At 34.9% G+C, this 12903-nt stretch overlaps 1 protein-coding gene across 3 annotated transcripts in view; it reads left to right on the top strand.

Moving 5' to 3' along the window:
* The window catches only part of LOC149994577 (uncharacterized), a 57048-nt gene extending 45344 nt beyond the window's left edge, over window positions 1-11704 (top strand). For 2 of the 3 annotated variants that reach the window (XM_090260684.1, XM_090260683.1), the window contains 2 exons: window positions 213-308; window positions 10269-11704. In XM_090260684.1, coding sequence (XP_090116810.1) covers window positions 213-308; window positions 10269-11623 — 1451 coding nt within the window. In that variant the 3' untranslated portion in view covers window positions 11624-11704. Of the gene's footprint in view, window positions 1-212; window positions 309-5427; window positions 5481-10268 lie in introns of those variants that run through there. The other variant, XM_090260685.1, reaches the window with a different exon arrangement.
* Window positions 11705-12903: the final 1199 nt, after the last annotated feature.

Here is a 12903-nt window from a genome sequence, read left to right as displayed (position 1 = left end):
ATTTGAAACTAATGCTCTTAGTTATTAATTTCTTCTTCAGAGATAGAATGTATGACTTAAAATAAATTGATATTTCTACCTCTCTGTTCTTGTTAGTGTTTGTGATCTTGAAATAACTTTAATACAAATGGTTTTTAATCCCATTATTCTTTAGTTCTGCAGCTTAACCAAGTAAATACTTTCTTTATTAGGTTCCTTTTTTTTCCATGCAGGCTGTTCCATTTCTAAGCCAGATGTGATTACCCTATTAGAGCAAGGGAAAGAACCTTGGATGGTTGTGAGGGGTGAGAAAAAAAAATGGAGCCCAGGTGAGTGAATATTAATCAGGCAGAGGTAAACCATTACGGCATGGTTCGAAAGGAAACACACCTCTTAGATATTTATTATGAAGAAAAGTCCTGAAATATGGGGAGGAAATTTAGATATCAGCATGAACCACCAAGAAATTTTTTCTTTATTTCCATTTACCATGTATTTCTTCACTGATATTTTCCTCTCATTTCCATGGGGGAAATCTTTCTTCCCTAATAACAACCATTCTACATGTTGGATTGGCCGAAAAGTCCATTTAGTTTTTCCATAAAATAAAAGACACATTTTTCATTTTCACCAATAACTTTATTGATTTGGATAGTTTGAGTATGTTGTTGGCTATCTCCTGTGTGATATAACATTGATTGTTCTCAATTAATGTCTCATTTGATCGCTGTCAACTTCAGTTGTTCTGCCCAACCATGGAGCATCATCCAGTAAGAAATCTTCAGCACAAAACATCATAAACCACTTTTGACACGTTCAATCAAACACAAATCCTTTTTGCATTTCAGTTGCATTTTTACCTTTCTTGAAATAATAAAGCATAATGCCAAAAACATTGCTCATTTTCTTCCATCTTCAATGTTGAAATGACTGCACAAAATTTCATGAATTTTGATAAGCTTTTTATTTTAATGTACGTTGAGGATCTGGTCAAGAGGGTGACATAGGCAGTCATGGATTGCCTCTTTACACAACCACATTAAAATTACAACTAAAATATAGAAAATCCATAAGCCAGAACCATCAGAAATCGAATTGAATGGCTGTCTTGACAACTACAGAATTAAAGAAACCACATTCATCAAGAAGGAGCTGACAAGCTTGTGCCATATCTGAGACTCCATCAACCTGGCTAACACTGACCCACCTTGGCAGTCCTCAGAGACTCTGTCCTACCCAACTTATGGGCCCAACCAAGCTGCTTTTCCATATGAATGGCTGGTCTTGGCTGGTGCTTCACAACTTTCTAAATCCTATCAAACTAGCAATAGCTGGCCTTGGTGAGTTCCAAGCCCAGTACTACCAGCAGATAGCTTAGATTCACAGCTTGGCTTCTCCTGGAAAACTTCAAGCTTAGCACAAGTTGCAACCATCTCAGATTGCTTTAGAGCTGAGGCAGGGCACCCCAGGCAAAACACAGATGGGGTCTGACCTTGGCCTACACCACTTGGGAAACCCCTGGGCCAGTGCATCCAGTGGATAGCTACAGACCATGTTGGAGCACCACCACCCTGCCCCCGTACCATGGAGGGTGCAGGTTCATGGTCAGTGGTCACAACCAGTCCTTGTAGCCGAGTGGCTTGAGTAAATCCCTCCTGTTCATCTGCTAATAGCAACCAAGGCTCAAATATAAGAGGAGAGTGTACTCAGCCCACATGACAGGCACACCTTGAGTACCCCAGCTTGAGTGATAGGGGAGGCTGTGCCACTGGACCCTACAAAACACCTACTACATTAGGCCATTGTACCAAGAAACAGTCAAACAGCTCTACCCAATACACAGAACAAACACAGGGAGGCTGCCAAATTAAGGAGGCAAAAAAATATGACCCAAATGAAAGAATAAAACACCAGAAAAAGAACTAAGCAAAACAGATAGCCAACCTATCAGATGAAGAGTTCAAAACACTGGTGATCAGGATCCTCAGAGAATTGATTGAGTACACTGGGGAACACAGTTTTTGATGAGTTAGATATGACACTTGTTTTTGACTAACTTTTGGCAACTGAATCAAAAAATGACCCCAGTTTTTCTCTATCACGTCAACTCTTTAAAGGACAGGATACCCTCCCTTTGTCCCCAAAATCATACAAAATATACATACAAAGAAAAGATTACCTAATATAGTGTTTATTTAGTTATTTTATTCATATAAAGGCTATATATTGTTACTGTAAGTCAAATTGTGTACAAGTAGTAAAGTTCTGCTACCAAACATACATATTAAGGTATTTTATCTTTTCAAATGACAGGCTAGGAAATGCCAAAATGAGATACTTCAAACAGTCTCCTTCAGTTGGCAAAGCTTTAAAAAATTGCTTCATGAGACCCAGTTTTATGTGCAGAGGTGGGAATATAATGTTCTTTCTGTCGACAAGTGGCTATGTAGAATGTTTGGATCACCAGGTTTGAGATCAGATCTTGGAGGCCAATTCGACTTCACCTGGTGCTTCTCACAAGCTCTGCTGTCCCACATACACAGAAAACAGGGATACTTGGTGTATTCGCGTTGCTACCAAGGAAGCAGACCATTTGAAGGTCAACACAGATGATCCAATTTTGCTTGTGATATTGCAACAGATCAATGACTCTCTTTATGTCTTCATATTCTTCATGAAAACAAACAGAATGGCCCATTGGGACTGCACCAAATAAATTGCCATTGTGGAGGACACACTTCAAGCTCTGCTATGAGCTATCGATGAACAGATGCCATTCAGTTGCGTTATAGACTGGAATTCCCAATTCCTCCATTAAACCATGTATGTTATGACAATACACAAAGCCACCATCACTTCAAAAGTACTGCAGAAATGCACTTTCTCTTGATCAGAAGTAGGATACCTTTGCTCCTTTTTCAGGCAATTTTTCTCATTCAATCTTGATGCTAGCAGTTCTGAAGCCTCTTTTGATAGTCCCAAATCTCATGCCAAATCATTCAACTCATGCTGATCAAATCCCTTATGAACTGAGTCATCTTCAATTTCAAAATCTTCATCGTTCCTGTCACTTAGTTCTTCACCATACTCCTGTTTTTCCAAAGAGGGTAGTTCAAAGAAAACTGGCACTGGGATTTCAGCTGATTGAGGCACTGGGCATATAGCTGATGGTAGGACACTATACTCTTTTACATTTATTTTTCTTGTTATATCCTGACGTTTTCACTCTACAAAAGTAAAAGTCACTTCCTGGCTGCTATGGCTCAGTGGACTTAGTGTTGGCCTGCGAACCAAATGTCGCTGGTTCGATTCTCAGGGCACATGACTAGGTTGCATGTCAGGTCCCCAGTTGGGGGATGCAAGTGAGAGGCAACCACACAATGATGTTTCTCTCCCTCTCTTTATCCTTTCTCGTCTCTCTAAAAATAAATAAATAAACAAATTAATTAATTTAAGAAAAACTTAACAGTCACTTGAGTGATCTCTGGGCTCTTGCCAAACCATAGGTATACCAAATGGCAATTTAACATGTGTTCCTTTCATCCACATCCATAAACTCTCAACACACTGCTTACAAACCTTGTGAGGGGCCCAACACTTATCTTGATCACCAAGTTTTACTTTAAAATATGCAATATAGGCTTGCCTGACAAATGCGCTTATGTTTGTCCTTTGACTGGGAATGGTGAAACTGCCACAGATTAAATGAATCCGGGTTGTTTAGGCACATACGATGAGAAATAGCAGAGGCAGACATGATCTGAAGGAAAGGAAATAAGTACGTATGTAAATAATAATATAAACTCTGCTAACTCCTTGTATACAGACAAGAACTCAGACCACACTCCGGAATATGATTCACTATATAGAGCGGCACACAACCTCTCACCACGCTGTCTCATGTAACTGAATAGCCTAGACAAGTATGAACCTGTTGCTGGTCTCCAAAGTGGTCCCCCACCCCTTCCCACTCAAGAGAAGTTTGCTGCTGTCAGCCATTTGGAGAGTACTAGTGATTCCTTCGATCCAGCATAAGTGGTTGAACAGAAAAAAAACTTGATGTAATAGAAGAAAACTAACTGCAGTTTTGAAATCAGCATGCCTATTTAAGTCTAAAACAGCTGAAAAATCGAACTCAATAGCAGTTCTCTTAAAAATTGTTTACATGTGGTATAGACAGAAGTGAAGGTTATACAAGGTGAAACAAAGAAATATATACAGGGAACCAATAATGATGGGTACAAATCTGGGATTCAAATCAGTGATTTGGAACAAGAGGAAGAAATAAACATTCACCCAGAGCAGAAAGAAGAAACAAGAATTGTCAAAAATGAGGAGAGGATTAGAAACATCTGGAACAACTTTAAACATACCAATATCCAAATAGTAGGGTTACCAGAAGAGGAGGAGGAAGAACAAGAAATTGAAAACTTAGTTGAAAAAATAATGAAAGAAAACTTTCCTAATTTAGTGAAGGAAATAAACATCCATGTCCAGGAAGCAAAGAGAGTCCCAAATAAGTTGAACCCAAAGAGCACCACACCAAAACACATCATAATTAAAATGCCAATGGTTATAGATAAGGAATCTTAAGAGTAGCAAGAGAAAAGCAGAGTTACGTAGAAAGGAGTTTCATAAGACTGTCAGCTAATTTCTCAAAAGAAACTTTGCAGGCAAGAAGGGACTAGCTAGAAGTATTCAAAGTGATGAAAAGCAAGGACCTTCAACCTGGATTATTTTATCCAGCAAAGCTATCATTTAGAATGGAAGGGTAGATAAAGTATTTTCCAGGCAAAGGAAAAGCTAAAGGAGTTCATCATCACGAAGCCATTATTATATGAAATGTTAAAGGGATTTAAGAAAAATAAATAAATCAAAACCATGAACATCAAAATGACAACAAACACAACTATCAACAACTGAATCTAAAAAGTAAAAACACTCAAACTAAGCAAGCAGACAGAACAGGAAAAGAATCATATAGGGATCATTTGGAGAGTTATCAGCTGGGAGAGGGTAGGGGGAGAATGGGGAGATGGTGCAGGAATCCAGAAGCATAATTGGTAGGAACAAAATAGATGGGGATGTTTAGAATAGTATAGGAAAAGATGAAGCCAAAGAACTTAGACGTGTGATCCGTGGATATGAACTAAGAAGGGGGATTGCTGGAGGGAAAGGGAGTACCAGGTGGAGAGGGGCAAAGGAGAAATAATTGGAACAACTGTAGCAGCATAGTCACTATAATATACTTAAAAAAAATAAAATGCACACTTACGTGCAACTGTCACAATACAATCTAATAAAATGGTTCTGAATGAAGTTAAAGACAACTAAGCACTATTAGAGCCATCTGACAGCAAAAACCCAGCTAACTTTTTAGCTAACCCAATAATATATATTTGTTTTTATTCCCCTTTTTTTTCATAGAGTTTGCATTGTGGTAGGAAAGTCAAGCAATACACAAATGGATTACCAAATATCATGAAGTATTATGAACAAAAGTGAGTAGAATAAGAATGTGGAGAATTATGATGGAAGATTGGGGTAATTTTAGATAGGGTGGTTAGGGAAGAGGGACCAATTGAAAGAGGCTCTAACTTGTCAAAATTGGAATCATTTGAACATCTATACACTTAACTGCAGTGAGTTACAACACATAACATGCTTAATTTCATAAATTCTTTTTTTTAATTTAATTAACTGATATATAGTGGCAGTATGCATTTTTTATCTTTTGTGGTGAGAATACTTAATAGATCTACCTTGTCAGGTTTTCAAGTGTACGATACAACGTGGTACAGCAAGCAGATCTCTAGAGCTTGTTCATCTTGTTTATCTAAAACTATGCCCAGTGATTAGAAACTCCTTATTTTTTCCTCCCCTTTTGCCTCTGACAACCATTATTCCTTCTACTCTGTGCATCTATGAATGTGACTATTTCAGATACCTCATATACACGGGATCATGCAGCATTTGTCCTTCTGTGAATGGCTTATTTCACTTGAGCTAACGTCCTCAAGGTTCATCCATGTTTTTCGTAAATTCTTAATGATAGTAATAGCAAGTTGTTCACCATTAGGGACTACTAGAGAACTAACTTATTTGGATACCATAAACTTAAAAGATAAAAAGCATTTTTCATGTCTTCCTTATTATAAGAATTGTTCTTATAGTAAGGAATGTTTTTCCTAACAAAAATATTCACTTAATAAATGAAGAATGGTAGAATATTGCCATTGTAAAACCAATAATGAACTGTTGGACCTAGGCATTGAACATAAATGCTGATAGCATCACAAAAGTAGAGACAATCAGCAATATATTTCTCCTAATGGAAGGACACAATATCACCGATGAAGTAACTTTGCCAACAAAATTGATCCTATGTCTGATCGAGCTTCTAAAGCCAATTCACAATTAATGGGAAGAAGTTAGAGGAACATGTTTTATTACGCCTTGGTAATATTGTCAAAAATATTCAGAACATGGGAAAAGCTACAGGGCAAAACACAGTTTTCTCAGCAAATAAATTGCAATAGAAATCAAAAGATAGCAGGAGAACCTACATTAACAAAGATATACTCAATGGGCTTTTGATCAATTATGAGGTTAGAGATAGTTCAAAGTGTTATTTTTGATAATATAAGAATTGTTAATTTTTTAGTTTTGGATAATAGTATTATGGTTATGTTTTTTAAAAATCCTTTTAGTGATGAATTCTTTAAAAAGTACAAAAAATAGTTTAACTTATGGAATTTGCTTTAAATATTGTTAGCAGAATAGTCCAGGATTGGGCTTGGGTTGACGACTTTTGAGGTTGGTTCATAGATACACGAACATTTATTATACTCTTTGCCCACTTTTGCAACATTCATAATGCTCTTATAATAAGGTTTTGTTTTAAAGTTATTGAAAGATAAAAGGAAAAGGAAATGAGAGGTGTGGCAGTAGTAAAAATAAGTATACACAATTTGTAGAACTTTGCCATGAAAGCAGATATGGGATACAAGGAGTGCATTTTAAGATGTGAGATATTAGAATATGTTTATAGCCTGAAGGGAATGATTTCAAAGAGAGGGAATTTGATGGAGTAGAGGATAGTTTTGTAAACAATGACCTTAGTAGATAGAAACGAGTAGGAGCCAATTTATGAAGGAAAACTATGCATTTGGTAAGAATATGGTTATAGATCAGTTGGATAATGTGGTGAAGGGGAAAATTGTATTTTTATTTCAATTGCTTCTAATTTCTTGGTGAAATAAGCAATAAGATTTACCATCAGAATGTGAGGATTCCCTCACTGCTGTGGCTCAGTGGATTGAGTGTCGGCCTGCGAGCCAAGTGTCGCTGGTTTGATTCAAGTCAGGGCACATGATTAGGTTGCACGTCAGGTCCCCAGTCGGGGGTGCAAGTGAGAGGCAACCACACAGTAATGTTTCTCTCCCTCTCTTTCTCCTTTCTCCTCCCTCTAAAAATAAACAAATTATTTTTTAAAAAAAGAATGTGAGGATTATTTAGTATTTTATTGGAATTCAGTATGGACTGTTCAGTATTTGATCAGTATAGATTCTCAGAAGTACAATTCTGTGGTCATAGGGTTTTAACATTTACAGATTTCTTGATACATTAACCCTAGTGTTAATGTGACTAAAAACACCTCTGTCATAAATATTTTGTATCACATGTCATCTTCTATCAGCAAAAAATAAGTGACTTCAAAAAACATTAATTTTATGACCAGGTATTTGCTTCTCATTTTCTTTTTAATTAAAACTGATACCCTGCAAATGGAAATAATCATTCTCCTTTTATATTGATCTAAGGTAGGCTAATATTTTGCTTTCACATAGCCCTTGATTTGTTAGAATCCAAACTAGTATTTGGTTTATCATATTTTATATATATCTTAAAGTTTGGAATATTAAAATTTCCTACCATAGGCCAGTTTTTTATGCCAGCCTTTTGTTTCAGCATAGGTCCAGTCTACTCTTCCCTGATTATATCACACATAGAGTACAAAGGCTATTGATTACACTTCCAATTTATTTAAAATACATTATGAACCTCAAGATACTTTTGAAGCAGTCTGAGTGCAGAGTCTTTGATTTTTGTTTCCCATTAATCTTTACCATTTTCTCAGTCGTGCCTACTCTAATAACAATGTACTGTTCATCTGTAGTCAGTATTTTTAAAACAATCAACTTAGTTTTCATAGAAAATTTGTTATCTTTTACTTGCTTGATAATAACTTGTATAAACAAATTTGGGAACAAAACCTGGCTGTCTTTTTGTTAAGATTACAAAAGGTTACAGAGTAGTCTCCTAGATGAGAATTGTCAACATGCCAGGGTCTTGATCTGGCATGTCACTTAAGTTGGGTTCACTACATGCCCTCTGGAAATGTTTTATTTGTTTATAATCAAAACCTTCACATTTAATAGGGTGTTTTATAACTTGTTCTACTTTTTTTATGAGTGAATATGGACATTTTGTTCTGTTTGTACATTGTGCACTTTATTCCATTACTTTTTCTTTTAATGTTTCTTATGTCAACTTGTATGGGTTTTTATGCTGTGAACACTTGGTCATTTTTTTTATAAATGTTTTGACCTTTTAACTTGATTTTGACTCTTTCCTTTTTGATTACTGGTTTTTAATTTTTAATTTGCAAGTAAATTCTTTGAAATTACCACCTTATTCTAAGGATATTATTCATACCTTTATAACTGCTCACTTATTTACTACTGTTATAACTAGCTAATTACTCATCATTTTATATATCATTTGTATCAAAGTTATCTTAACGATGCCTTGAATTGACTTTTCCCCCAAAATTCTGACATTTGTATAGTTCTATATTGCTTGCTTGGCTGGGGAGATTGAGACAGATCGATGGTAGGGAAATAGGGGGGGAGGAATGGTTTTCATCCACACAATTTAAATAATTGTTACCTTTTAATATGTCTTTAGTGTATTGTTTTAAATTTATTGAAATCCACACAAATACACAGAAATTGTAAGCATGCAGTTCACTGAATTTTCACGGTAATAACACTCATATAATCATACTCAGATTCAGAAATAGAGCTTTACAATTACATTAGAAGCTTCCTCATAATTCCTAGTAATATCTTCTCACCAAAGTTGACCACTATCCTGACTTAACAAGTGAATAAATTACTTGTACTGTTTTCAGTATATATCCTTTAATGTCTGGCTTTGTTTACTCACTATTACGTTTGTGAGATTGATTCAAGTTATGCGCACTTGTAGATTATTTTTGTTGCTGGACCGTATTGTTTTATATCAGTATGTCATAATTTACTTAGAAATTCTTCTGTTGATGAACACTTCTTTCCAATTTTGGCAAATTAAAAATGTTGCTGTATTATGAGTTTTGTAAACTGCTTTTTATTTTTTGAGAAGTATAGAACTCTTATTGCAAAAATGTTGAGAAAATTTGTAACACAATTTTGCAGTTATAGAAACTCATGAAGATAAGTAGAACCTCTCATTACTTTGGTTGTGAAAGCAGGAGAAGGTTTACTCATGACTATGCAAAGCAGAAAATGAGCTTTACCAGAGATATATGCAAGTGAAAGTAGAGAGGTATTTGGAAGGATAATCACCTGTGAAGAAATCACCATTTTTCATTTATGTATTTGACTGAGATAGCTTAGATGGACTTTGTTTTCTGTCTCTATAGGAAATGATTAAAATGAATATTTAAACAATGTAGTAATGTGTAGGAATGAAGGCAAAGCAACACGTGCAATAACTTTTATCAAATTATAAGAATTTAATAAACAGTCACTATGTTCTATGAATTTGTTATTCAATGATAATTGAAAGATAGTTGCTGCCCTTGGGGAGATTTAAGATATGGAAATAAAAAGAATAAAAACTGAGAAAATTTATGAATATATAACAAAATTGAAAAAAGACTTAAGCAAGAAACAAGGGATAGAAAAGAAAGGTTATAAATTAAATGTAGTCATTGGGGATAATTTTTTCAATTTAACATGAAGCTAAAGGATGAAAGGAACTCAACTAGGTGGAGAAATTTCTAAAAATTTCAAGTACAAATTTTCAAACTTTGATCTGAGTCTGGATAATCTGGTTTTACCATTTTCTTCATTCCCCCTTCAACTTACATGTTTATTTTAGAGTTCTCTAGCCTATTTACTTCAACTGGGTTTTATTTTCTATTATAAAATTTTCATTTGCTTATTTGTTTACATTTTCTAGAATAAGAAAATAGCATGCTTTTATCTTTTTTTTTCTTTCAGATTTGGAATCCAAAAAATTATTTCAAAAGGACAGTTTTGAAATGAATTTGTCACAGTGGGATGTAATGGAAGACTTTAGAAGTTGTAACCTAGAAGACTCCTTTTTTGGAAAAAAATGCGAATATAAAAAGTTCGAGGGAAAAAAAGGTCCTCAAAAGGGATATTTCAGGCAAGTGAAAAAAATCACCTCTGGAAGAAGGCCCACTTACAGAAAACTTAAATCTCTTACTTTATATGAGAGAATTCATAATAGAGAGAAACCCTATGAATGTGGGGAATGTGGAAAGACTTTTCGAGTACGCCAACAACTTACTTTCCATCAAAGAATTCATACTGGTGAGAAACCCTATGAGTGTAAAGAATGTGGTAAAGCCTTTAGACAATGTGCCCACCTTAGTCGGCATCAGAGAATTCATACTTCTGATAAACTTCTTGAATGTAAAAAATGTGGAAATATCTTTACATGTAGTGCAGATCTTCGAGTACATCAGAGAATTCATATTGGTGAGAAGCCCTATGAATGTAAGGAATGTGGGAAGTCCTTTAGAGTGCGAGGACAACTTAATCTCCATCAGAGGATTCATACTGGTGAGAAACCTTATGAATGCAAGGAATGTGGAAAGACCTTTAGACAATATGCACACCTCACTCGACATCAAAGACTTAATATTGCTGAGAAGTGCTATGAATGTAAGGAATGTGGGCAGGCTTTTCTGTGTAGTACAGGCCTTAGAATACATCACAAACTTCATACTGGTGAAAAACCTTATGAATGTAAGGATTGTGGGAAGGCATTTAGAGTGCGACAACAACTTACTCTCCATCAGAGAATTCATACTGGTGAGAAACCATATGATTGTAAAGACTGTGGGAAGACCTTTAGTCGTGGCTATCATCTAACCCTCCATCAGAGAATTCATACTGGTGAGAAACCTTACGAATGTAAAGAATGTCAGAAGTTTTTTCGTCGTTACTCAGAACTTATTTCACATCAGGGTATTCATATTGGAGAGAAACCCTATGATTGTAAGGAATGTGGGAAAGCATTTAGACTGTTCTCTCAACTTACTCAACATCAGAGTATTCATTTTGGTGAGAAACCTTTTAAATGTAAGGATTGTGAGAAGACTTTTAGACTGCTCTCACAGCTTACTCAACATCAGAGTATTCATACTGGTGAGAAACCTTATGACTGTAAGGAATGTGGAAAAGCCTTTAGACTTCATTCATCACTTATTCAACATCAGAGGATTCATTCTGGTGAGAAACCATACAATTGTAAGGAATGTAAGAAGGCGTTCAGACAACACTCACACCTTACTTACCATCAGCGAATTCATAATGTAACTAAATGATTATAAGAAAGCCTTCCATTGTGAATTTTGTGTTAAGGAACATTAAAAAAATAAATTCAAGAGGAAAGTTTTTGAAAGTAAGGATCTCTTTTACTTTATGCTCACAACTAACTTAAGATAATTTACTTTAAAGGAAGAATATGTCCGTGAATATGAGAAAGCTGTTCATGACTACTTAAGTCATGTTAAATTTTAAGAAATTTATTCTAGAAAGAAAATCTCTTAAAGGAGTTAATGTGGAAAAGAAGTTGAAAAGCTAATGTTCTTTAGTAGAGAATTTTGCAACACATGAATTTAACCAGACACAGCAAGATTCTCAGTAGAGGTAAAGAACATTAGGTGAAATGTTGATAGGAGCTTTGTCATGAATAGATCAGGTTGACAACATCTGAACCCACTGATGAATTTTAACCTCATAAAAAATATGACAAAATATCTTGAGATAAAATAAGACATCTTGCCAAAAAGATATATTGAAACTGAATCTAAGTATCAAGCTCTAACTCCCAGTTTAGAGAAAATTCAGGGAATAGCAGAACAAATTACTTGATGTAAAAAGAATCAATTAAATCTAAAATGTGGGTAATTTTACAAGAGGGATTACCTGATGTCACTGAAAAACAGGAAAGTGGAACTCTTAGATATTAAGAGTCTTCAGAGGTGTATGAATCAAATGTAAACAACATTAAGAAATTAGGCTTTTAAATAGTAATAGCATTCATTGTGTTTATGTAAAAATGTCTGAAGTTTATACAGGCAGATAATACAATGTCTGGAAGTTTCTTTAAAATGCTCATGGAAAAGAGGGCAGATAACAAGTTAATCAAAATGGTGGTAAGATAAGTATCTTGGGTACATGGTTATTGTATATTTTGTTTTTGCTATTCTCTCTATTTTTATGTCCTTAAAATTTTCTGTAATGGCCTTTAAAAGGTAAAATTATGCAATATTATTACCAGTATGAAGTGACTGATTTATTTATTTATTTTTAGTGAATGACTTTTTTTAATGCCTGTATATTAAAACTTGTTTATATTGCCAAAACTTTTAACAGTGGATAGTAAATATACTATAATGTGTTGGGGAAATCAAAGAATGAGGGTCCAGATTTTACCTAATTAACTTATTGCTATATCTGTTATTGTGCCTATCCCATAGTACTTCATATATATAATATTTAAAGAATGAGTAAAACGCAATTGCCACTAATTGTGGAGACTGATGGTATAGACCAGTATTGTCTAATAAGATAGTTGCTAGCAACATGTTGACCACTCAAA

This window comes from Furipterus horrens, unplaced genomic scaffold (genome assembly GCF_987537825.1).
Source record: "Furipterus horrens unplaced genomic scaffold, mFurHor1.1.pri manual_scaffold_13, whole genome shotgun sequence".
Classification (NCBI taxonomy): Eukaryota; Metazoa; Chordata; class Mammalia; order Chiroptera; family Furipteridae; genus Furipterus; species Furipterus horrens.
The sequence above is the reverse complement of the archived record's forward strand: the minus strand, read 5'-3'. Positions and strand labels throughout refer to the sequence as shown.